The 26,362-nt window shown below is 43.3% G+C and overlaps 2 protein-coding genes across 4 annotated transcripts; both read right to left on the reverse strand.

The window, feature by feature from the left end:
* Positions 1 to 1,464: 1,464 nt before the first annotated feature.
* lypla2 (lysophospholipase 2) lies at positions 1,465 to 15,203 on the reverse strand. 3 transcript variants are annotated; one of them, XM_047383975.1, is made up of 10 exons: positions 15,169 to 15,203; positions 10,112 to 10,204; positions 8,068 to 8,099; positions 6,549 to 6,614; positions 6,419 to 6,466; positions 6,198 to 6,268; positions 4,984 to 5,057; positions 4,792 to 4,893; positions 4,510 to 4,680; positions 1,465 to 4,380 (listed from the first exon to the last, which is right to left on the reverse strand). In XM_047383975.1, exons 2-10 carry the CDS (start codon positions 10,187 to 10,189, stop codon positions 4,330 to 4,332), a joined length of 693 nt encoding a protein of 230 aa, XP_047239931.1. In that variant the 5' UTR covers positions 10,190 to 10,204; positions 15,169 to 15,203; the 3' UTR covers positions 1,465 to 4,329. The 3 variants fall into 3 exon arrangements, with proteins under 3 accessions (XP_047239931.1, XP_047239932.1, XP_047239933.1); XM_047383976.1 differs by lacking the exon at positions 15,169 to 15,203 and adding an exon at positions 14,969 to 15,155; XM_047383977.1 differs by lacking the exon at positions 15,169 to 15,203 and adding an exon at positions 14,228 to 14,250.
* Positions 15,204 to 21,069: 5,866 nt separating this feature from the next.
* Positions 21,070 to 25,457, reverse strand: pithd1 (PITH (C-terminal proteasome-interacting domain of thioredoxin-like) domain containing 1). Its single transcript, XM_047383793.1, has 6 exons — positions 25,101 to 25,457; positions 23,824 to 23,867; positions 23,444 to 23,521; positions 23,257 to 23,361; positions 21,835 to 21,943; positions 21,070 to 21,616 (listed from the first exon to the last, which is right to left on the reverse strand). Exons 1-6 carry the CDS (start codon positions 25,296 to 25,298, stop codon positions 21,515 to 21,517), a joined length of 636 nt encoding a protein of 211 aa, XP_047239749.1. The 5' UTR covers positions 25,299 to 25,457; the 3' UTR covers positions 21,070 to 21,514.
* Positions 25,458 to 26,362: the final 905 nt, after the last annotated feature.

Here is a 26,362-nt window from a genome sequence, read left to right on the forward strand (position 1 = left end):
GTTTCTCGCTGTCAGACAGTAAATCAAGCTGAAGGTCAGATTTCTAGTTGCTGAACTCCAAAATTAGGTTGAATGTTTTTAAATGTTTACATACATTTCCTTATTATTTGGTAGAATTACCCGTTGGTCCTCATAGGAGTACAGCTGGAAAAAAGCTACTTTTTTTCTGTCCTGCACACAAGACTAGTTACTCAAAAACACACCAGCTGGACCTGCAGGGGCAAACAGCAGTTAATATCCACCCAGTTTTACTTATCATTCAATACCGATGTGAAAAAATGACTAAGATTGGCCGATACCAAAGGATACGCCGATATATTGTGCATTGCTAATTTTCATGTATTCTGATATTGTCCATCTGTGGCTCCCTTAGGGAAAAGTGTTCATAACGTCCTGGAAACAGTGTTGAAGGCAAACATTGTTTCATAGCATCGTTCTTTGTGTTCTGGAAGATCTTACGTTTAGAAGGATGTGTCCCTTAAGCCAGTTTGTAACGTATTTAGTGGTATGCTGAGGGTCATTGTCTATTTGGAAACCCATTTGTGCCCAAGCTTGATGATGTCACAGAAGGAACCAGTGTGCTTGAAGTGTTGCCTTAAAACACATGTACTGGTGCGCCTCCATTTAACTGAAATGCTTTGAATGAATCTATCAGAAGCTTATAAAGCCATGACATCATCTGGACCTTCCCAAATATTTAAAGGCAAAATAATCTGATCACATCTAAACCGGAGATTTGAGAAAATGAGATTAGATTCCCTCATCTTGGTGGCATAGAATAGAAATTATTTAGTTAATCCAACCGTTCTCAAAACAGGAAAAGCTTAACCACATTTAACGTCAGTGAAAATAAAATGTTAATTTTTTAACAATGTATGAAGCTGAAGATGTTCCATGTTTCACCAGCAGGATTTGAAATGAGTGCTGAAGAGGGACACCTCTGGTTGGAGACAAAGTTAGAGTTAAGGCTGAGATGGTTTAGATGTGCAGAGGAGGTGGAGATGTTGGATCTGGAGATGCAAGAAAGGAGGAACAGAGAAGGTTCATGAACATGGTGAAGGATCTACAGAGTTGGAGTGAAAGATGAGGTTAGATGGAGGCAGATGATCTGTTTGTGACCCTTAAAGATGGCAGCCAGAAGACATGGATGAGGCTTTCATATCATACATTTATGGACTTTGAGCTTGAAGCAATTTGAAGTTCAACATTATTGCAGAAACATTCAGCAGATATTTCAGAACATGTGCTGGTTCAAGAGCACATCTTTACCAGGAACCTGAAACTCTTCATGGATCTGTATCCTTAAAGGCAGAGTAGGGTTTAGTTGTTTGAAGAAGGAACATGTGGAAACATTTTATTACTTACCTTATTGTTTTGCAGAATAAACCAAATTAAAGAAAAAACTTCCCTGAGCATGTGTGGAGAAGCTGTGTGTCCAGAAACAAAAACTCAAGACTTTCTCTGTTGTTTTTGGGATCGTTTATTCTGCAGAAAGCCGTTTTGGGAACAAAATGAGCAGAGAGATGATCAGTCTCACCTCAACACATCTTAACGCTCAACATCATAAACAGACAAAAACAGGATGAGATGACATCAGTGAAGAAAAAAAAAAAAACCACAGCAACATTAACAAAATGACCAAAGAAAAAAGAAAAATCACAAACAGAAAAAACAGGAACAGATTCCAGAAAAAAACCTAAAACAGGATCAAAAATATGAAAACACTAAAGGAGACCAGGGAGTAACATTCATCGATTTGTGAACAATCAAAACTGATGTCTGTCCTTCTCTTCAAATGATCTTTGAGAAGATCAGAACCCAAACAGAAAAGGAAGGCCAATGTTACCTCTCCACGGACACAAAGCTGCTGAAATTCACCTCCTTTCAGGCATGTTGGAAGCTTCTAACCGATTCTAAAAACATTAACTGGAGTTTAACTTTAGATATTTAAATCTGTCCTTCTGTTAACAGCTTACAGCAGGAGGAACGTTCTGGATTTTCTCTGGGATTACAGGGTTTGAAACTCAGGAACTCCTTGGCATCGTGGAGGAATATGAGGAGGAGGGTAAAGGGTCAGAAACTGCTCCAACATAACGGAGTGATGGATGGAAGGTACAGTGAAACGACTGATGATGTGCAGTCTGTGCGGGTCTGATGTTCCTCTTTATTTGCCTGCAGTTTGTGGAAAGTTAGAGTCTGAAACAGAATCAACATGAAGGTTTGACAGTTCTGGCAGAAACAGCGCAGGCTGACAGGAACTGTGATCAAGTCCCTGCATTTCCTCACGTTTACTAAAAAACTCAACAGTTTTTCCATAAAAAGACCCGGACAGGCTGCAGACTGGAATGAAAGCGAAGGTGGAAAACCAGCTCTCCCAGTAACTGAGTCAGACCCTGTGGAGCTCATAAGCTGCAGAAGCAGCAACAACCAGATCAAGAAGGAGTCCAAAACCGGTTCTGATTAATTCCATCATGATCTCTGTTGGTGCAGAGATTCCTTTTCAGACACGATTAATGGGAACGTTTCACCGGTGAGTCGGAATGAGCACCAACATAATCCTGAAGTGCTTCAGTCAGGTTAGAGCCGTGCTTCCTAAACCTTTCAGCTTCCCACCTACAGAACATCGACTGCCTGGTGACCGACTGGGTTGATACAGCAGTAATAGAACGAGGGAACGGCGACGCAGCATCATCAAGCCGCTCTGAATCATCTCACACCTTCACATTGTCATTTGGATCCTTGCAACCCTGTAAACAAACCCCTTTCAACCCATCCACCCAAACTATGGTATAGTTTCATTTTATTGTAAAGACCCATTTTCATGATTAAAGAAATAATCATTTTACAGCTAATTCCCATTCGGTTTGGTTCTAATAGCCATTTGGGCCAGTTGACTCGAATAAAACAGGACAGATTACGACCTCGGGTCAAGACACAACAGCTGAGTGACTTCTGTCTGGTAGGTATTCTTTATTAGTCATTTAAACAGATTTTCCTGCAGAAAATTATAGAATATCGAAAATATATGAAAGTAGTCGGTGTTTTTAAAAGAAGGTCAAACTGAAACACGGTTGCTCAGAAACATCTTGCTGCTGAAGGTTCTGTTTGGTACCAGAAACCAATATATTATTTTATCCATTTGTTTTTGCTATTTTCATCTAATTTCCTTTTTACGTGACTATTTTTGTTATTTCCTGGTATTTCTGAACACCTACTGATTCCTGATCCCAACTGGGGTCCCAACCCCAGTTAGAGGATACCTGCAGTGTTCCTTGGTATTAAAATCAGAAGATCTTCATGATGAACAAATGACTGACGAGTTTAAACTTCATTTCTTTGTTTTGTTGTTTCTTTCCAAGCTCTCTGCAGGTAGCCGGCGTCACAACTACACTTGTAATAAAACCTTTATGTATGAGTTCTGTACCCTGCTCAGGTAAACTAAACACATGAAAGTGAACATCTGAAGGCAACAGGTATCCAGAGGTGGACAGTCTCAGCCAGCTCAACGTTCTTCAAACTTTCCAAGATGAAAATGCAACAAATTGGCCAAATCTAGGAGCTACGAACAAAAAGTGCTGATTAAACGTTCAGATGTGGAAATATGACCTGCTGCATATTTCATACCTGAAATGGTTTTAAATCAGATTTTAGTTCCTTTAAGCTAAAAGTTTCCTTTCAGGGAATTGATTAATTATTTCGTGTTTTAGTCTTGCCTGAACTGCAAACACTCAGAAGCAAATTCTCCTGTTAATTAAAAGCCTGACCGACAAATCGTCATACATCTCTGAAAAGGCTTTAAGCAGATTCTGTTTCTGCATCGGAGGAGTCGGAGAAGGATGTTTGTAAACATCCAGGTTCTGCAGAAATGGAAGCAGAACTGAAAACCAGCCTGACAGCGCCCCTAGCAGTTTGGATGATCTGACTCGGACTCATTGCTGGTTTTCCAATAACTTGGAAAGGAAGCGTGGTAGTGAGGCTATGATTGATAGAAGCTGATAGAAGAGGACAAGATGAGGTAAAAAATGAAGAGGAACAGAGGCAGCCGATGGAGGGTTTAAATTAAAAAACAGGGAATGTGCAGTAAGAGTCCGAGATTCTCCCTCCGAAGGCCAAAACTCCAAGAACGTTTTCAGGTTGTAGCGAATGAGGAGCTCAGTTCAGCTGCGCGGATTAAATTATCTGTTAAATGAGTCTGCATATGTGTGTGTGTTTGTGGAAGTGGAAGAGTGGGGTGCTCATGGCTGTTTCCTGCAGGAGGAGAGCAGATCAGGGGTCAGAGGTCAGTGTCTCGGAAGGTGTCAACAGGGGCACAATCGGAATGAGGCGAGGTCAAATCCGGGGCAAATACTTCTCAATAAATTCCTTTACAGCCGCCATCTCCTGCAAGACATCAGATCAGAGGTATGAGCAGAATGATCACAGTGTCTCACCCTGATTTCTGCAGAGAAATCATTTCCATCCATTCATCAGCAGGAATAAAACACCAGCTGTAAAAGCCCCCAGACGTACCTGAGGACAAGAGCTGTGAGGGATCCCTGGGTAGGTTTTAAAGGTGACCATCTGAGGGTTAACTATGAACTTGAGTTTTTCTGCCGTCATGGCACCAAACTGCACGGGGATCATCATGTCCATCTCTCCGTGGCACTGCAAGATTGGGATGTTCTTGTTGCCACTCGATGCCTGCAGGAACAAACAAAACACCCAGAACTGTCTTACTTGCATTATACAAAGGAGGAAGACGCACAACCTTGATAAGCCTGAGACTTCTTCCCAGTCAGAGCGAGGCAGTACCGAAGGGAAACTCTTGTGAAGAGGAAGCCAGCAGCTGAGGGCCACCACGCCGGCCAACTGATGCTGGCAGGTCAGAGCGGTGTACAAAGACAAAGCTCCACCCTAAGGTTGGGAGAAGGAACATTACAACATTTATTACAAGCAGCTCTGGTATAAAATAAGAGATACTATGAATCTGACCTATTTGCTCACCTGAGAGAAACCACCAAGGATTATACGGTGAGGAGGGATCCCATTTCTGGCCTCGTGTTCGATTATGGCCCTAACTGGAAGCACAAACAAAACAACGATAACTGTTTTACTCCGTGAAAGACTGGCATCATTAGGTAATCCTGTGTAATTTGTAAGCCTTCTGTTTCCACTGCTCTAAAAGGCCATTGAATAATTTCAATTAGCCGAATGACATATGGGAAAGCTGTGAAGAAAACTGCACTACACCTCCAGTCCAGCGGGTGGCAGTAAAATAGTAGAATAGCCTCGTTCTATTGGCTCCAACGATTAAATGAAGGGTCACTTGCTTAAATCAGTCGGTTGTGGGATTCATATGTCAATAGTAGGTGTTAAGGCGTGACGCAGAGCTAGTTTCCTACTGTATTTAGATGTACAGGACAGCATTAGTGACGAACATTTTATTCTAAACCAGCTCCAGGGTTCAACTGGGCCAGGTATTTCCACTGCCACAGGTTCTGGTTCCGATAAACTGGTTCTACTCTGGTTCCAACTTTCACTGGACTGGGGGAAAGAACTGCTTTCCTCCGGAGCTGGAAGTGAGTTAGTTTCTTTGTGGATATTTGTAATGTCAGATAAAAGCAATAAAATCTGCGTTTCAATATTAATAAAATGTGAGATGAGCACAGGAAGAACATGAGCTCTCTGTCTTTTATCATCCTGCTGTTTATTTTCATATCATCCATCACAACGCACCACATAAATTAGTGACAATACTTTAAATCCATAAACACGGTCTGTCATTAAATATTGTCAGGAAAGATGCTCAATTTAATACACAACAAACAGTACCCATCATCACAACAGTCTGCATGAGATGATAATTCAGCTGATCATTTCATTGTTTGTATTTCTATTATTGCAGTGGTAATCCTAAAGTTTCTCTGATTAAACTCCAACAGCTGACCATTTAGAGAAGATGGGAACATCTCAGAGAGGGTCCTCTGGATGCCTCAAATAAAAAGACGATTTGCAGCCATTTCAGGTTGAAGTTAATGTTAAATTTGTCCACTTTGTTTCTGCAGAACTGCGTGCTACATTTAGAAAATAATGTGGACTTCAGACTGAGTAAGTGCAGTTTTCAGAAAAAAAAAACCACAAGCAGGTGAAGATCTTAAAGATCTACTCTCGTGTCAGTCCCACTCATTCATATGTTATCAATAAACCTTCAGACTCACTGTTTTCTGCAGCCTTCTTGATTCCAGATTCGTCCTCTGGAGAGTCGGGGCTCAGACCCATGAGGTCAAACCTGCACACATACAAAGGCCAGAGTCAAAGAAACAACAACAGATCAACAGACACAATCATACTATTGTTAATGAGCCTATTGTGGTTTCCATGAGAACAGCAGCAGCCAGTGTTGAGTTGAGAGGCAGCATCTTTCATCAGAGCAACTCACCACGCGGGCATCAGGGACCTCATGTTAAGAGTGACAGGGATTTTTGGCCTGCGGGGGGAATAAAGGGCGTCAACAGCAGCAGAGGAGTTCACAGGTGTAGGTGAGGTAGGAAATATGACTGCTGACTTACGCGTGAGGGCAGATAAACTTGACATGAGGCAGCCGGATCCCCGACAGAGTGTCGGCCCAGCCGTGCCTGATGGGAAACAGGAAGCAGCCGTTTGTGTCCCATCCAGATACAAAAATAAATCAAACAGCAACCATGTTCAAATGAGTTTGATCATTGGTTAACATTGGAACTGTTTATTTCAACTTGTTCAGTAAAGAAACTATCTGCTGCTACATGTATTAATTTTTTAAGATCAGTCAGTCAGTCAGTCATTTTCTACCACTTATTCCACAGTGGGTCACGGGAGACCTGGTGCCTATCTCCAGCAGTCTATGGGCGAGAGGCGGGGTCACCCTGGACAGGTCGCCAGTCCATCACAGATATGCCAGATTATTTAAGTAATACTTTCCAGTTTTGCATTATTTGCTGTTATTTCAGATTTTAACTCTTTTGTTCTCTCTCTGTTTCTTCTCTTCCTAGAAGCTACACCTGGCCTGGCTCTGTGTCTATCTGTGACACCTTCCTGGAGAGGGGCATCCGCTGAGCTTCTGCTGACAACAACTTAATGCTCACCTTCTACAGATGATCCACATGGCCCTGTCTTTCAGTGTTTAACCCTTTCTCTCTCCTAGACATGGCTACTGACTGAGCTTCTACTGTGACTAACTCTATGTTCTCTCTTTCAGACTCTAACCTTGAAAACTGGATCAGAGTTTATCTGTTCTTTCTTTCTAGATGAAACGACTAAAGGAGCTACATCCATTAACATTTACTTTTCCTTCCCATAGAAAGTACTCCTGGATCAGTGCTTCTTTGTTCTCTTTGTGTCTCTGCTCTGTTCTCTCAAACCTCCAGTCGGTCGTGGCAGATGGCCGCTCACACTGAGCCTGGTTCTGGTTCTGGTTCTGCTGGAGGTTTCTTCCTGTTAAAAGGGAGTTTTTCCTCTCCACTGTCGCTACATGCATGCTCAGTATGAGGGATTGCTGCAAAGTCAACACCAGTGACTGTCCACTGTCTCTACATGCTCATCCAGGAGGAGTGAATGCTGCAAGTCACTGACTGGATGAAATCTGCTGGGTTTCCTTAGATAGAAAAACTTTTTATCCAATTTGAATAAATAACTGAATCTGACAGTTTGAAAGTCAGGATTAACTGGAATGTATGAACCTGACTTGAAATCTGAATGATTGATTGAACTGACTTTGTAAAGTGACTTGAGACGACTTGTGAATTGGAGATATATAATAAACTGAATTGAATTGAGTTTTACATAATAGAGACTTTGTTACAAGCTGATGGCAACAAAGTCCCTAAAAATCCAGATGTTTTATCTCTGGAGTTTGGGAGTCTTTCTGTGCCTAAACGATTCCAAGGTCAGAGTTAAGTGGCTTCACAGACCTAAGTTGGTCAGGTTCTGAAACTGAGCGGAAAAGCAGCAAAGTTCGGAGAACCGTTGATATAGACCCATTTAAACAAAAGATAGCCTGTCTGCTTGGGAGGAACATCTGGATTAGAAAATGAAAACATGAGACGTACTCACCCCGAGTCTCCTAATCCATGAAGGAAGATCACCTGCAGCACAGATAGAAAAAAACTCTCAGCAGGTAAAACATCTCACTCACTGACATGTTAACTTTCACATGTTAAGGTACAGGTGCCCGTTAAGAAGCCTCATACTTAAGTAAAAAGAAAACTACGTATAACATTCAAAGCTAAATCTACCAATAAATAACAATCAGTAAAAATATATGCAGCGAAGAGCAAAAAAGACAAATATCCACAGTTAAATAGTGAAGCTGAAATGAACTGAATCCACATGTAAAACATGAGGTAGTCTTAAATATTGCACCATTGGAGGGTGAAGGGTTTAGTGCAGGTCAGCGTGGAGAGAGTCTACAGATTGTTGCTCGAGGTCAGCAGTCTGACAGCTTCAGGTTCTGAACCTGGTGGTCTCGCTCTGAATGCTCCTCAGCCGCCTGCCTGAGGGGAGGAGCTGAAACAGTCTGTGTGCAAGATGGTGGAGTCCTTCATGATGCGGAGGGTCCTCCCGCTGCATCCTGATGTGTAGAGGTCGGAGGTGGTGGGAAGACTGCTCCTCACAGTCCTCTGCAGAGCCTTCCTCTCAGCAGCAGAGCAGCTGCCGAGCCATACGGTGAAGCAGCTGCAGAGGACGCTCTCCACCGCAGTGGTAGAAGCTCCTCAGGACTCAGCTCCCATGTCCAGCATTCCTCAGATTCATGAGGACGTAGAGACGGGTGAGCTTCCCTGGCCAGACAGGAAGTGTTGGCACTCCAGGTGAGGTCATTGGATATGTGCACACCCAAGTACCTGAAGCTGGGGATCACTTCCACAGCTGCTCCTCCGATGTGCAGGGAAGGGAGAGGGTGTTTGTCCCTTCTGAAATCCACCACCATCTCCTTAGTCTTCTTCACATTGATGCAGAAGTTGTTTTCTCTGCACCAGGTGATCCACCTCCTCTCTGTATTTGGACTCATTATTCGTGATTCGTCCCACTACTGCCGTGCCATCTGCGAACTTCGCTATATGACAGCTGGGATGTCTCAGCAGTCATACGTCAGCAGAGTGAACAGGAAGGGGCTCAACACGCAGCCCTGGGGCGAGCCAGCGCTGAGGGTGATGGAGGAGGAGACAGTGTTGTGGATCCTGATCTACCAGTGACTCAAGGTGATATCATCCACATTTGCTGCTGATGTTCCTTCTGCTCACAGAGCACAGTTCCTTAGTGTCTGTACTTGTTCCCAATCAGAAGATCAGTTGCTTGTTTTTATTCCACCATGATGAGCTTCACTGATAGTCATCATCACACACAAACAATAAAACAGCTTTAGGAGCTGCAGAATCACAGCAGAGAACTTTCTTCTCCTTCCTATCAAAATGGGTCAGCTGAGGGGGTTCAAACATCTGATAAGGATAGATCAGAAGACCCCAAGAAAGACCTCAGACTCTCTATAGTCCTCAAGGACCACCAGCTTTTAAACATTTCTGTTTCCACCCAGCTAATTCAAATCATTGCATCAATTCTTCATAACATTTAAATCAGATGTGGCAACATCTGGGTGGATGGATGGATAGACTTGGGGAGGTCAGGTTCCTGCCGAGCCTGCCACCATGACCTTTTACTCACTACGCCTGCAGCCACAGGTGAGTCAGGTGCACAGAGCCACACCCACAGTGGTTGGCAACAGTCATCCGATACATCAGAGCACAAAGAAACCAAACCTGTTTCCTGTCAGGAGGCTCCATCTGTGATCAGACGGATGATCTGTCAGTTCAGACAGAGAAGAAACTACAGATCATGATTCTTCTTCAAATACAGGATGGGAAAAATCTTTAGATACTATAAAATTACATGTAAAAATGTCAACAACTTTGTTTTTACAGAACAGGAATCTGATCACAGCAGCCTCTGAATATAAAAATATCAAGGTTGGACCATTTCTTCCAGCAAAATGACCATAAAGGTCCATTTCAGGCTTTCCAGCTGAGCATATCCATGAGAAAAATGCTGAGACATCACACACCATCAGATGTTCTGAGTTCAGGAACATTTAGGTTGGACTCACCGCCGCAGTCTCCTTCTCCGTCCCAGACACCGTCACAGCCTCGGCGAGCAGCGGCACAGACATGTTGTTGCCACACATACACTGGAAGAGGTTCTGAAATCAGGAGATGACAAGAAGGTCAGCTGTCTGCAGACCAAACACTGTGGAGCTACACGAAACATCACCAGTCTGCAGCTCTAACAAGAACTTGTACTTTATTTGTAGATCGGCTTTAAAATCTGCACCGGCTGATATTAGTCGTTTTTTAAGATATCGGTATCGGGCCGATAAGTAAAACTGGGCCGATATTAACAACCCATGTTTATTTCCATTTTGGTGGCCATGCCACATCTTCTTATTGGTGCAACCCTGTTTAAAAGCAGAATCCTTGCAGCCAACTCCACATTTTATCACCTTTAATCAAAAAGGCTTTAAAACTGAACATCTTCCGACCCAGAAAGAAGAAGCAACAGAAGTCCGTTTAGACCCACATCGTTCGGATGCATTAACTAAATGAAACTCCCTCCATCTGCTTCACTCCGTATACTGAGCCGCATGGAAGCCTGAGAGATCAGGATGTTTTACAGTAAAAGCTTTGGGATGATGTGGGACAGGATAGAACAGGAAGGAAGACGGGAAGGTCGGATGCCACGCCGCCAGATCAGCAAACGGGCGAAGAAAAGACGAAGGAATGTCCCAAAAACAAAGCGTAATGAGTAATAAAAGAAGCAGCAAACAGGAACGGTCGAGTATAAAAACATCATTTTTTTTCAGTTTGGTCTGGGGGCCCATTCTGCTCATTTTTAATTCTCAAGATTTATTTCAGGGCCTAAGGTCAAGCCAAACCCCTCCTCCTCAAACAGCAGACAAACATCTGTCCGTTTCTTTCCTGTTGACATCTTTTCAGCCGCAGTGACGACAGCAAGAAAACACTAAACCTTCTTGTCACATATAATCCCTTAATCACGAGTCGGCTTAATCTCGCCCAAACAAAAGCAATATTTTCTTCACTACAGCACCTTCAAAACCCTTAAAGTTCTCATTTCTTCCTGATTTGACTGCAAACTGAAAGATCCCCACAAATAATCACAATTTATTAAATAAAAAGATTTTTTTAGTGCACTGAGCAGTCGTATTCACCCCCTTTACACAAATGTCTTTAAATAAAAACAACCTAACAAGGAAACGCAGTTCAACTGTAAGTAATTCAGTATTAATACAGTTCTTCTGTGAAGGTCAGAGGTTAGCTAGTTCTTTCCCCACCCTAATACATGGTGGTGGCAGCATCATACTGTGGGGATAGATTTCTTTAGGAGGAGCTGGCATGACGATGGGGGCTTTCCACCTCCTAGCAGGACAACAGCCCTGAACATACATAGGATTAGGTGCGTTTAACAGCAGTGGGGTCGTGTCTTCATGGTGTCGAAACAGTAGAGTATATAATATCGGTAGATATCAGTTATCGGCCTTTAGACCAATATTAATATCGGATAAAAATATCAGCCAGATTTCTACATAGGTGCACCCTTATTTTAAATACAACGTTTAAACATTTTAAGCCACATTTAGGTTAAAAATGTGCTACAAACTTTTTATTCAGCTGTATTTTTAATTTTAATGACAGCGACGAGGATTTTCTTCCATTTATTACTCTGACATAAACTACACCTACATAATTAGTCTGTTCTTTAGATTCGACATTAAAACGGTGACCCTGGAATCGTCCTCATGTTGCCTCGCACTTTAACAAGCCCAGGCTCATTCCAACAGCAGCAGAAGATCTGAAGTTCTACTCAGCCTCATAAAGAGGTCCGAGATCCTCACGCTGAAGAACAAAAGGAGAAGTGAGTGACGGACAATAAGAGAGATCAGAGGAAGAATTGGAAGATAGCTGAACATAGAGATACTTTGTGTGACCTGCTACTGATCAGCAGTTCATTATGACCAACAGAAGCTACGCCTATCATCACTGTGTGGGATTTTCTAAGAAAAAATGGATCGATCTTTGAGCTTCTGGAGGAGGCTGCTGGTTAAAAATAGTTTCACTGTGAGCGGAGCAGCATCTGCTCAGATTCAGACACACAATACTGGATCTGCTGGACTTTCTGGTTGCTTTAGTCTTCTCTAAGCTCCCTTCATAAAGTCCTACATGTTGGTAGTTTCAGCAACGGGTCAGATTAACGGGTCCTGAAATATCAGCGATAATATACATAAAATCCAAAAATAAAATCCCACAGCTTTTGGTGTTCAACAGTAATGTGCGTAAGCCTGAAATGTAATTTAATGACCTTTGACCTACTGCAGCATTTTGAGCCAAGACTGAACCTCTGCATCAACATCTTAGACAGAAACACTTTTTAACTTTCCAGCTCTAATTTCAGTTTTTTTTTAAGAGGATCAGAGATAAAAATGTGAAAAATCTATTAAAATTTGCACATTTTACTGGAAAAATTACTTTGTTATGACAAGATATTTAACTGATTAAAGCTTCAAATGCTTTTAGCTGTAAGTCAGTTTATCAGTGAGAGAACTGGAAGCAGGTTAGATCAGTTATGAAGTTTTCCGTCGGGATGTGAAAGAACAGGTAAAGTCATCTAAAGGGCATGAGTCCGGGTCACCGGTTCGAGATGCTCACAGTGGTTCTCATGCAGTACCATTAATTACTAGTTTCTTCATGTTGTCAGTGCAACGATCCCAAAATCTCTTGGAATATTTTAAATCTGTGCTAATCAACAGTTCTTGAGGCTCTCTGAAGGTCCAGAGGTTTCCTTTGGATCCTCTGCACCGCAGACAACTACAGATAGTATATGGGCCGGTTCAGAAATTGGGCCAATATTTGGCCCTTTTTTAATAATCAGTCACTGGTCTCATCTAAGCAAATTCAGCCGATAACCAAGGAGGCCAGTCTCTACGAGTCTCAACAGGGTTTCTACACAGTTTTCAAATAGAAATCACTGAGTTTTGCCAGTTTTTAGTCTTTTATATTCTAAAATATAAATGATGAAACTTCACTATGAATTTATGGCAAATATTTCTACAACCGCCATGCTTTCAAAGGTGCTTCTGCAAAAAGCAAAAACTGGAAGGAAGGAAGGAAGGAAGGACACGTTGAGACAATGGGACAGCAGAGAAGCTTCAATAGACGAACAATTTCCATACAATTATTTTCTGTTTCCATACTTATCCATAGCAAAAAAAATAATGATCTCAAATATCCAAAGACTGCGTTGGAACCCGGTGTCAAACATGTGACACTTCAGCGTGACGTAAACCAAAAAGATCCAGTGATGATTTCCAACCAAAAGCTACTGGAGCAAAACAGGGAGTCATTTTGTGCTGGGAATCTCTCCAACTCTGGGCGAGGAGGAGCAGATCTGTTAACACGTACATGTGAGCCACCTTAAAGGTGTTCATCAGCACCTTCCTGGATGCTCAGGAAGAGGAAGAAGCTCCTACTCCAGCCAACTCCTTACAGAAATGTGACATGCCATAAATTATGATCCCTGTTTGATAATAAAAGTAGCTGCAGTGATTTGGGAGCTAACGATGCCAACATTGGCATCACCAACTTTGGAAAACCCTACATAGGTCAAAATCTAAAGATAACAGTTTCATGTACAGATGATAACACTTTAGCCATAACAGATTCTGCAATGCAACAATATTTAAGACCTTTAGACAAACATTAACTTCCCTTGATGGCCACGCTTGACACTCCAGAAGAAAAAGACAATCACTAGGTAAATATGGGTCAATATAGTCATTTACATCTTTCCCCAAATACCTCTAATTTATGTGCTAATTTGATGTGAGATGCTTCTTTTAGTCTTTTTGTTAAAATCTTAAAAGTTTTTTATTGTTCATTTTTAAATTTGGCCAAACCTGAGTGTGCACTGTCAAACAAACTGGATGAATGAGTTTACTCAAGCATTTTAACGAGGAAAAATGCAAAGATATGGCAGATATTCATCCAACAGGACATGGGAGCAAAAAAGCAACTAAATTAAGAAGAACACCAGTTCTTGTTCACCAGGCTCTGTTCTGGAGACTCCTCTGGAGATCATTGTGGAAAGAAGGATTCTTTATAAAATGAAGAACATTATGGAGAACCCTGAGCATCCTCTTCATCAGACTGACCTACAACGAGTGTCTTCAGTCAGAGGCTTCTTCAAATCTGCTGTAAGACAGACCTCTACAGGAGATCCTTCCTGCCCACAGCCATCAGCATCTATAACGTCTCTTTGAGGAAACCTTCATAATATGAGCTATAACAATCAATTACCCTTTGGGATTAATAAAGTATTTTTGAATAGAATTGATCAAGATTAATTATTTTTCACTTTTCCAGAAACGATTTAATTCCAACAGATTAGAAAGAGTAGATTAATTTAAATGTGTTAATTATTGTCACAGGTCAGATTGACTCCAAAACCGCAGCAGAGAACAGAAAAGCACGAGTTTCTTCCCAGCATGACTTTAATTACACTGAACAGAAACACCCAGCAGAGGTGTGCTGCAGTCAAACACTGATCCCAGATCAGCTGAAGAACAGCAGCAGGATCATCGACATGCAGCAGGCTGGCTCCACCAGCTCCACCAGCTCCACCTCCGACCTAGCAGCAAGTTAAATCTCATTTTAATCTGATTTGAATGAGTTAGCATCGAAAGAGGAAACGGTTGCCGAATGGGACACAGAAACAATAAATGGCGGCAGCTTGACTTAAATACACGGTGGAGATGAACCACAAAGCCCCAAAAACCATCCTGAGCGACTCCAAGGCCTCAGCACGGCTTTAATCCCGCATTATCTGCCGCACACATACACTGCTCCCCCGGGTTAGCTGGAGGAAGATCCGCTGCTAAAACACACACACACACCGACTGTATTGTCCTCTGCCGGTGGCTTCTTCCGTCCCCCACAAGACCCGGACCAGGTTTAAACGAGCACCCCAAACACCACCATTTCTTGGAATAACCCTTAAACAATAAAATGCCTCGCTAAGGTTCGGTTCGGACCAGAAGAAAGCGTTTAAAAGCACATCCGTGGCCCACTAGCCCGCACAGATTCACACACTCACCGCTTGCTGTCCCAGTTCACAACGGGGCGGAACTTCCGGTACTCTGCGCACTCAGACAGAGGGCGGGGCTACTGCGATGACGTCACCTGACATCTCCATATTTGGGTTTTAGGGTCTTTGTTCTAGGCTGTTTCTTTATAAATTTATTAGCAAAAAAAGCTTTATATTTACTCATGTTCAATAAATTAGAAAATTGTTGAAAAGTTAATTTATTCCAGTAACTCCATCACTAAGTGAATCTCATTAAATAGATTAATTCAAAATCAGAAAAACAATCAGCTTTATTGCCAAGTTTGTTCAGACAAACAAGCAATTTGACTCCGGTACACTTTGCTCTTAATAATAAAGAATATCTTTTTAAATGAACAATAATACACAACTGACTTTATGCATGGTGTTGTTCTGGATCTCTGACTGTCAGGTGTTCATCAGAAAAAAAATCAGCCTGGGGGAAGAAACTGTCTCTCTAGCGCCACCTGAGGGTAAAAGCCTAAACAGTTTGTGTGCAGAAATATGCAGAAGATGGTCACACAGACTTACGATTTCAAGCCTTTATTTCTGTTCACTTTGATGATTTCCCACCCACAGTTAATGAAAACACATTTAAGATTAGAATAGTTCATCAGACCAATAAAAAAAAAAATGTTTTGTATGTTTAATACCTATTTAGAGGTTATTTTCAAAAGGTACATTTATTCTAAATCTGACAAACAAGGTAGGTATATATATATATATATATATATATATATATGGGTACCGTGAGGCCAAGCGTGCCGCGGCCCGGGTGGTGGCAGAGGCAAAAACCTGGACCTGGGAGGAGGTCGGTGAGGCCATGGAGAAGGACTACCGGTTGGCCTCGAAGTGATTCTGGCAAACCGTCCGGCGCTTCAGGAGGGGGAAGCAGTGCTTCACCAACACTGTTTACAGTGGGGGTGGGGAGCTGCTGACCTCGACTGGGGACATTATCGGGCGGTGGAAGGAGTACTTCGAGGATCTCCTCAATCCTGCCATCACGCATTCCCTGGTGGAAACAGAGGCTGGGGACTCGGGGTTGGACTCTTTCATCACCCAGGCTGAAGTCACCGAGGTGGTTAAAAAGCTCCATGGTGGCAAGGCTTCGGGAGTGGATGAGATCCGCCCTGAGTACCTCAAGTCTCTGGATGTTGGGCTGTTATGGTTGACACGCCTCTTCAACATTGCCTCTGGGGAATCACACTCCTCAGCCTCTCTTGTAAGGCAGCCGAGTGTGAAGCGGCTGGGATGAAGATCAGCTCCTCCAAGTCCGAGGCCATGGTACTCGACCAGAAAAGGGTGGCTTGTCCTCTTCAGGTTGGAGGGGAGTTCCTGCCTCAAGTGGAGGAGTTCAAGTATCTCGGGGTCTTGTTCACGAGTGAGGGAAGAATGGAGCGGGAGATCGACAGACGGATCGGTGCGGCTGCCACAGTAATGGGGGCGCTGTGCCGGTCCGTTGTGGTAAAGAGAGAGCTGAGCCGAAAATCCAAGCTCTCGATTTACCGGTCGGTCTACGTTCCTACCCTCACCTATGGCCATGAACTTTGGGTCATGACCGAAAGAACGAGATCAAGGATACAAGCGGCTGAAATGAGCCTCCTCCGTAGGGTGGCTGGGCACTCCCTTAGAGATAGGGTGAGGAGCTCGGCCAACCGGGAGGGGCTTGGAGTAGAGCCGCTGCTCCTCCACATCGAGAGGAGCCAGTTGAGGTGGCTCGGGCATCTATACCGGATGCCTCCTGGACTCCTTCCTCGGGAGGTGTTCCAGGCATGTCCCACCGGGAGGAGGCCCAGGGGACGGCCCAGGACACGCTGGAGGGACTATGTCTCTCGGCTGGCCTGGGAACGCCTTGGGCCCCCCCTGGGGGAGCCGGAGGAGGTGTCTGGAGAGAGGGACGTCTGGGCGTCTCTGCTGAGTTTGCTGCCCCCATGACCCGGTCCCAGATTAAGTGGAAGACGACGAGTACGAATATATATATATATATATATATACAGTACAGACCAAAGGTTTGAACACACCTTCTCATTGAAAGAGTTTTCTTTATTTTCATGACTATGAATATTGTAACTTCACACTGAAGGCATCAAAACTATGAATTAACACATGTGGAATTATATACTGAACAAAAAAGTGTGAAACAACAGAAAATATGTCTTATATTCTAGGTTCTTCAAAGTAGCCACCTTTTACTTTGATTACTGCTCCACACACTCTTGGTATTCTGTTGATGAGCTTCAAGAGGTCGTCACCTGAAATGGTTTTCCAACAGTCTTGAAGGAGTTCCTAGAGATGCTTAGCACTTGTTGGCATATTTAACTTCACTCTGCGGTCCAGCTCACCCCAAACCATCTCGATTGGGTCCAGGTCCGGTGACTGTGGAGGCCAGGTCATCTGGCACAGCACCCCATCACTCTCCTTCTTGGTCAAATAGCCCTTACACAGCCTGGAGGTGTGTTTGGGGTCATTGTCCTGTTGAAAAATAAATGACGGTCCAACTAAACGCAAACCGGATGGAATAGCATGCCGCTGCAAGATGCTGTGGTAGCCATGCTGGTTCAGTATGCCTTCAATTTTGAATAAATCCCCAACAGTGTCACCAGCAAAGCACCCCCACACCATCATACCTCCTCCTCCATGCTTCACGGTGGGAACCAGGCATGTAGAGTCCATCCGTTCACCTCTTCTGCGCCGCACAAAGACACGGTGGTTGGAACCAAAGATCTCAAACTTGGACTCATCAGACCAAAGCACAGATTTCCACTGGTCTAATGTCCATTCCTTGTGTTCTTTAGTCCAAACAAGTCTCTTCTGCTTGTTGGCTGTCCTCAGCAGTGGTTTCCTAGCAGATATTTTACCATCAGAATCAGAATCAGAAAAGCTTTATTGCCAAGTACGTTTTTGGACATACAAGGAATTTGTTTTGGCGTAGTCGGTGCAATACAATACAAATTAAACAGTATAAACATATCTACAATATAATATAAATATATGTGCACAGTTTTAAGTGAATGAGAGTAAATATAGAGCAGTATAAGATGCAAGAGCAGTACAACAGTGCAGATGATCAGTGTGCAAGTAAAGCAGGAGTCCAAGCTGAGCGTTAATGTAACTCATAGAGTTACAGTTTACAGGTGTCCTGTCAGCAAAAAAGGGGGGGTGTGGGGGAAGGGAGAGTGTCAGGGTGGTTTCTGGGCTTTGTTAACCAGGCTGGTGGCAGATGGGAAAAAACTGTTCTTGTGGCGTGAGGTTTTGGTCCGGATGGACCGCAGCCTCCTGCCAGAGGGGAGAGTCTCAAAGAGTCTGTGACCGGGGTGGGAGGGATCAGCCAGAATCTTCCCTGCCCGCTTCAGGGTCCTGGAGGTGTACAGTTCCTGGAGCGACAGTAGACTGCAGCCAATCACCTTCTCAGCAGACCGAATGACACACTGCAGCCTGCCTTTATCCTTGGCTGTAGCAGCGGCGTACCAGATGGTGATGGAGGAGGTGAGGATGGACTCAATGATGGCTGTGTAGAAGTGCACCATCGTAGTCTTTGGCAGGTTGAATTTCTTCAGCTGCCGCAGGAAGAACATCCTCTGATGGGTTTCTTGATGAGGGAGCTGATGTTTGGCTCCCACTTGAGATCCTGGGAGATGATGGTTCCCAGGAAGCGGAAAGATTCCACAGTGTCAATTGTGGAGTCACAGAGGGTGATGGGGGCAGGTGGGGCTGGGTTCTGCCTGAAGTCCACAACCATCTCCACTGTCTTTAGAGCGTTGAGCTCAAGGTTGTTCTGGCTGCACCAGTCCAACAGATGGTCCACCTCCCATCTGTACGCGGACTCATCGCCATCAGAGATGAGTCCGATCAGGGTGGTGTCGTCCGCAAACTTCAGAAGCTTGACAGACTGGTGACTGGAGGTGCAGCTGTTGGTGTACAGGGAGAAGAGCAGAGGAGAGAGAACACAGCCTTGGGGGGAACCGGTGCTGATGGTCAGGGAGTCAGAGACGTGCTTCCCCAGCCTCACGCACTGCTTCCTGTCAGACAGGAAGTCAGTGATCCACCTGCAGGTGGAGTCGGGCACACTCAGCTGGGAGAGCTTCTCCTGTAGCAGAACTGGGACGATGGTGTTGAAGGCAGAGCTGAAATCCACAAACAGGATCCTGGCGTAGGTTCCTGTGGAGTCCAGGTGCCGGAGGATGAAGTGAAGGGCTAGGTTGACTGCATCATCTACAGACCTGTTGGCTCTGTAGGCAAACTGCAGGGGGTCCAGGAAGGGGTCGGTGATGTCTTTTAGGTGTGAGAGCACAAGGCGCTCAAAGGACTTCATCACCACAGAGGTCAGGGCGACGGGTCTGAAGTCATTAAGCCCTGTGGTCCTTGGCTTCTTGGGAACAGGGACGATGGTGGAGGACTTGAAGCAGGCTGGCACATGACATGTCTCCAGTGAGGTGTTAAAAATGTCTGTGAAGACTGGAGACAGCTGATCAGCGCAGTGCTTCAGGCTGGCTGGTGAGACAGAATCCGGACCAGCAGCTTTCCGGGGGTTCTGTCTCCAGAAGGCCTGATTCACACAGTCTCCTCTTAACAGTTGTTCTAGAGATGTATCTGCTGCTAGAACTCTGTGTGGCAATGACCTGTTCTCTAATCTGAGCTGCTGTTAACCTGCGATTTCTGAGGCTGGTGACTCGGATGAACTTATCGTCCGCAGCAGAGGTGACTCTTGGTCTTCCTTTCCTGGGGCGGTCCTCATGTGAGCCAGTTTCTTTGTAGCGCTTGATAGTTTTTGCGACTGCACTTGGGGACACTTTCAAAGTTTTCCCAATTGTTCGGACACCTGTGAAGTGAAAACCATTTCAGGTGACTACCTCTTGAAGCTCATCAACAGAATACCAAGAGTGTGTGGAGCAGTAATCAAAGCAAAAGGTGGCTACTTTGAAGAACCTAGAATATAAGACATATTTTCAGTTGTTTCACACTTTTTTGTTCAGTATATAATTCCACATGTGTTAATTCATAGTTTTGATGCCTTCAGTGTGAAGCTACAATATTCATAGTCATGAAAATAAAGAAAACTCTTTGAATGAGAAGGTGTGTCCAAACTTTGTACTGTATATATATATAGTGAGTGAGAGAGACAGATTGTTAGTACCTCTGGCTGAGTTAGATTTTGTGCCACTTTATAACTTAGCTTTTCAACCCAGCGCTCCATCAGGCTAGAGAATCGAGACCATCACCAAACTGCTTCTGGAGAGGTTTTTGATCACACTCTTTATTCATGACAGTGTTCTTGGGCAGAAGAGGAAGCCCAATTCCCTGGACAAGAAGTAACTCCACACCTGGTGACATGAGGATGCTTCAGTGCCAGCACCACGCTGGGCACATGGGATCTCCTAGCCTTTCTTCTCCAGTTGTCCCAAACAACCTGGAGGATTCATAAATAACTATGCTTCAGTCTCCTGCTGTCTGCCTCGAGGATCTTCTTGTCACAGGGACATTTGTCCATATGTCTTTCACTATGCATGCAAAGGCATCCAACCCCACCTGCTGCCAATGTTGGGCAAGCTCTGAACTGATGGCCTTGAAATTCTTGATGAGTAATTGAAAATGTTCCTTCAGCTGCAGTTTCCTGCATATGAAGCCATTTTGATGCAGTGAGGATGGTGGTTCGCCTTTTCTTTGGAAGTAACTATTACTATCTCAAAGTCTCACTTGATAGATCCATGCTGACATGAAGTCACCTCTGCACATGAATCTGATGCACTTGGTGCAATATATGTTAATCTGAAACATTTCCAGCTGATCTCCCTCCACACAGATCTGACTCACATTTACTGATAATTTGTTTACCACGGTACAAAGCTCCAGCAGGGGGCAGCAGATACTTCTGGGTGCATTAAAACAAAGAGCCGTGTTGTAGCATCTTTTATTTTTATTTCTTTAAGCAGCAGCAAAGATGAAAAAAGTTCAAGAATGGCTTCAGATCTGTTTCAGAATCAACTTTGTTTATCATTTAAATCTGGAGATGTTATTGTATGCAGCTGATGATGAATCCAGGCTGTTGACATGGCAACCAAGATGTTCATGTAACAGAAAAATGACCTGTCCTGCCTTCCTTACTTTATTTAACAGCAGAATTCATCAGAGAAAAATATTTCATGTATCTTCGCCAGCATTATAGAGCCTTCACACCATGTTGCCATGGAAACAACTAAAACACGTTGCTTTTCAGGATTTCAGTGCTCGCTCCCACTCAGACTCATCCTCCCTGCCTAAACGCAGCTCTGAACTCATCATTAAACATTCAGCAAACGCCTCTAGAATCTCTCCTCCTCCTCTTCCTCCCCTCCAGAGCTCAGGAGATGAAGTTGGTCTGTGGGATGATGCTCTCCACTTTGTGATCAGCTGGGTTTGCTGCCGCCTCATAGTTACAGATGGTCACTTCATGTCTGTGAGCCTTACAGAGAACAAAGCAGAAGAGATGTTTGGAAATTCAGTAAGTTGACAATAAACATCGGAGCAGAAGGATACTAAACCGGTAACCATTGTATTCCCAATAAATATGTAAAAATGAACTGGAGATTTGCCAGAAGGATCTAAACTAAGCATAGTTCTCCCTGCGATCAGAAGACAGGGACAAACACAAACAGGATACAGCAGATCCATGTATCAAACCTCTGAATATTCCCCTCTGAGACCGATGTAGTACACGCGAGTGTTCTCGTCTCCGAAGTTCTTTGAGATGTGGATGGAGAGGTGATGGACGCTGGAAAAGCGAGCGATCCTGCAAATGATGACAGACAGCAGGACACTTCAAATCAAAACCACGGCTTCAAGGAAGGAAATGTGCACAAAAAGATGGAATAAGATCGCCTGCATGAATATTTCTAAGTAAAATCAATACGCAAAACAAAAAGGAAGTGATAATGACCTTTAAATCCGCATTAAATGATGAAATTCCAGATTAAGAATTCAACGTTTTAAGACAGTATGAGGTTAGATCCATGCTCTGACTGTGGATCCATCTAGTGGGAACATAAACTAACAGAAATCCAACACATTATTCATTTCAAAGCTGAAAACCTTTCTAGGCATCGAGATACAAATCTGATTTGGTTCAAGGGTTGCTCTCCAGCCTCCTGGGCTCCCTATCAGAAAGATCTCAACATAAAAAGTTCCAAAAAGCTGTGGATAAAACCTGTTTTATCACCTGAAGCAAAGAAATACATAAATCTCTATAGGCATAATAGTTTATTTATTTCTGTATCTTGAGGTAGCAATATCTAGAGCCCATGTGTCATTGAAACTATTTCATTAAACTGAGACCAAGATGTTGAGATTGCTTTGACTTGATCTCAAAGGACTGAAATCTCAAGCTTGTTTTGCTCTTCTGTTTGAATACTTTCATTATCTGGTTATAAAATATGCTTTTAATCTTATTAGCTCAAGATTTGTTTTCTTATAATAAAACCTGTCTAAATAATACTGGTTTTGTGTTGTGTTGTTACATGGAGATAGTAACATCCTAAGCTTGTTTCCGTTGGCAACCGTTTCATTTTTTTGAGAGATTTATCTCAATAGGAGTTAGAGACAAGGATTTTAGGCAATATTTCTTGTGACAACGGTTTAATGATTTTCCCATCTCAAGATAAAGAATTCATGAGCTTGTTTTGATTGCAATATCTGGTTTTGTTTTGATTTCAAAACAACCTGAATGAGTCTGAACATTACTTTGATTATAGAGCAAATGGTTCTGAGAAAGTCAGATCTTTCTATTCTGGAAACGGAACCAGCATAAAAATCCGGAAACACATCTTTTCCATACTCATTCATAATTGGAAAATGCAACAGGATATCATAGATTTCATTTTTGTAAAGACTGCTTAGGAACCTGCACAGAGAGCTGCTAATTGATTGCATAAAAGTGTTTCATAATGTTTGTCTTTTACACAGGCTTGAACATCACCATCATGTGGAGAGACTTGAATTTAAGGCCACAACACTTCTCATTTCTAATGTTCTTGCTCCGACTGTCCCTGATTCAAAGTTAAACTGTGAGCAAGAAGATCATCTCTGGGTGTTTCTAAGTGTTCTCACTTTGTTGGATACTCCAGCTCAGCCAGCGGGTCTCTGTTGAGTCTGAACGCTTGTTCGGGTTCCCTGCCAGTGTCGTCAAACGACATCTGAGGGATGTTTTTATATCTGTGGAGAACAATCAGGCACAGAACCGAATGAAAATGCTGCCACTTAGAGGCAGAAGTAGGACACAAAAACACAGACTCACAGTCGTATCTCAGCTGGATGAGAGTCGTCGTTTTCTCCAGAGATGATGATGCCTTTCAGCTTGACGCTGCCGGTGAAACTGAAAGACATGAGACGCTGTTAGTCTGAGGATGCTGACAGATGAGAAGAGAAAAGCCATGAGGAGTTAGGACGGAAGAGTTCGGTAAATAAGGAATGAAACGAGACCCGGCATGAATTCAGGCTGAAACTGCAGGTTTATACACTGAACTGTGAGTTCTTCAAGCTTGCTCAGGTGGAATATTTACAAGCCAAACCTGCTTTAATGTCTGAATGTGACCCCTGAACTCAGACTCTGCACACAGAAAGCTGAATCAACTTTAAACAGTGGATGATGAGGAGGATGGTGACTGTAGGACTTACGGGATGTTGAACAGCAGCTCTTCATCCACGTCACTCTCCACATACTACAGGAAGAGAGAAAGATGGTCAGATGCTTCTTTGTTCGGTATTTGCAGTTTGAAGATTTTTCCAGAACTATTTTTAAATCGTCCTTCTTGACGATGAGCTTCAGGAAACGAGGAGCTGGAACAACAGATTCGGAACCGAACCTTTATTGTTTCTAATATCTTTACTGCACAGATTTAGTAAATTTGGTCACAAGTGATAGAAAACATAAGGAAAAAGGTCACTTTATTTAACATCAAACCTTTTATTTGATTCTCATTGTCCAGTTTTCCTTGTTTTCCGTTCTCTGGATCCAGAACTGGAAAAAAGGAAAAAGCTCACATGGCAGCCATACTGGATAGTGAATTTGGGGCTCCTTGTCATCCCCCGACTTTTCATCCATCCATCGTCTTCGTTTTTATTTGAGACCAAGTTATGGAGGGAACCCCAGACATCCTTCTCCTCGGTGACACCATCTAGCTCATTCAGGGGGATCCCAAGGCATTCCCAGGCCAGATGGGATATATAGTTCCTCCAGAGTTCTGGTTTTCCCCAGGGTACCCTTCCAGTGAGATGTGCCCAGAAAACATCCAAAGGGAGTCGTCCAGGGGGTATCCTGATCAGTTGCCCGAACAACCGATGCGGAGAAGCAGCGGCTCTCCTTTGAGCTCCTCACCCCATCTTTAAGACTAAGTCTGGCCACCCTATGGAGGAAGCTGATTTCAGGCGCTTGTTTCTGAGATTTCACTCTTCCAATCATGATCCGATATGGATCATGATTGGAAGAGTGAAATCTCTTGCCTATTATCACCAATAATAGGCAAGGGTCTAAACGTAGACAGACCGGTAAAAATCCAGAGCTTTAACCGACCAGAGCAGCGCCTGCATTACTGCAGACGAAACCCGAATCCGTCTGTCCATCTCCATCCTACCATCGCTGGTAAACAAGACACCAAGAAACCTAAACATCTCCACTTGAGGAAAAGACTGACCCCCAACCCAGAGAGGGGTCCACCTCCATCCAGTCAAGAACCATGGCCTTAGAACTAGAGGACCAAAGCGTTCCAGTGCATGGTGGAGGGTGAAGATCTGGTCCACTGTTCCTCAGCCAGGACGAAGGCCACCTCCTGGATCCAAGGTTCAATAATCAGACGGACCTCCGACTAACCCAGTCAGAATTCAGAGCAAATTTAAACAATTATAAGAGATTAAGTTTGGTGCAATAAAAAACAGGAGTTTGATCAGCCCTGTACCTTGTCTCGCAGGTTCCGCTGGTCCCACGGCTTGAACACCTGCCTGCCGTCTCCGTCCTTGCTCTCGTTCAGACACTGCAGCTTCTCCAGGTCGATGCGCTGGTACAGCCCGAACTCCAGGCCCCTCTCTGCGGGCTCATGCTGCTCCTCCGACCCGCAGCTGTGACCGTGTCCGTGTCCGTGACCGTGGCCGGACATGGTGGAATCAAACGCCTGAACTCAGTACCGGCTGCAAACAAAAACGAGCTTTTCCGAACAAAATGCGCCGTTTTGTAAACCGTGACTCGATCAGCAAGTTTCGTTTCGCAGCGTGAAGTAAGTTCGGCGTGAAGTAAACAGAGGCAACCATGGCGTTTCCGGTATGAGCTCTTCAAAATAAAACCAGAAGCTTTCTCTCGCCACGCAGGAAATGGTGGAAATCCGACCATTTAAAATAATAGATATAATCAAAAATTATTACAAATATATATGCTATTTGAAGACTTGTTAAAAAAATAGCCAGGCCAGTTTACGTAAAGTGATTTTTCGTCATCTTTCCTTTGCAATGACAGACTTCCGTAGTTCTTTATAAATGATTATTTGATTCATTTTTTTACTCCAGTCTAGTATCTGTTAGCTTTTTTTAAAATTGTTTTTTTTTTTTTTTTGCTATTAGCCTTCAGTTTTTACCTATAAATTACTAATAAAAGGCTCTTAAATTGTTGTTACGATCACAGACCTTTGAACTCTGTCACAAAGCTGCCTACATTTAGGCATATGTTAAATCTTATATTTTAGGTTTTTCTCAATGTGAAACCCTATTATTGGTGATTACCATTAAAAAAAAATCGTATTTAGTTTAAAAGCATTTATAAATTTTATTTTTAAAAGTCAAAAACCTGCCTACATTTTATTTTGAAAATAACATTAGCGTCACAGGAAAATGTCGACTGTTAGAAGCCAAAACATGCTTGTAATCTGCTCCCTGATTGGCTCACTTCGGTTACAACAAACAGCTCTGACTGTCGCAAGATGTTTACAAGCCTGTCGCAAAAACTGACAAAATAAAGAAAAAAGGGCCAAAAAGAATATTTCATCACATATCAAAGATAATTAGATAAATATCCAAACATAAAAGGTAGAGGCTGAACGGCAGCTGTTTTCATTTCTGACACCGCTATTCTGTCATAACTATATCCATTTCTACATTTTCCATCTACAGATTAAATCCTGTGTACTTCAATCATACCTCTTTTGAAAAAATGCAATGCAGCTACAGAAAA

Source organism: Girardinichthys multiradiatus, chromosome 13 (assembly GCF_021462225.1).
Source record: "Girardinichthys multiradiatus isolate DD_20200921_A chromosome 13, DD_fGirMul_XY1, whole genome shotgun sequence".
NCBI lineage: Eukaryota > Metazoa > Chordata > Actinopteri > Cyprinodontiformes > Goodeidae > Girardinichthys > Girardinichthys multiradiatus.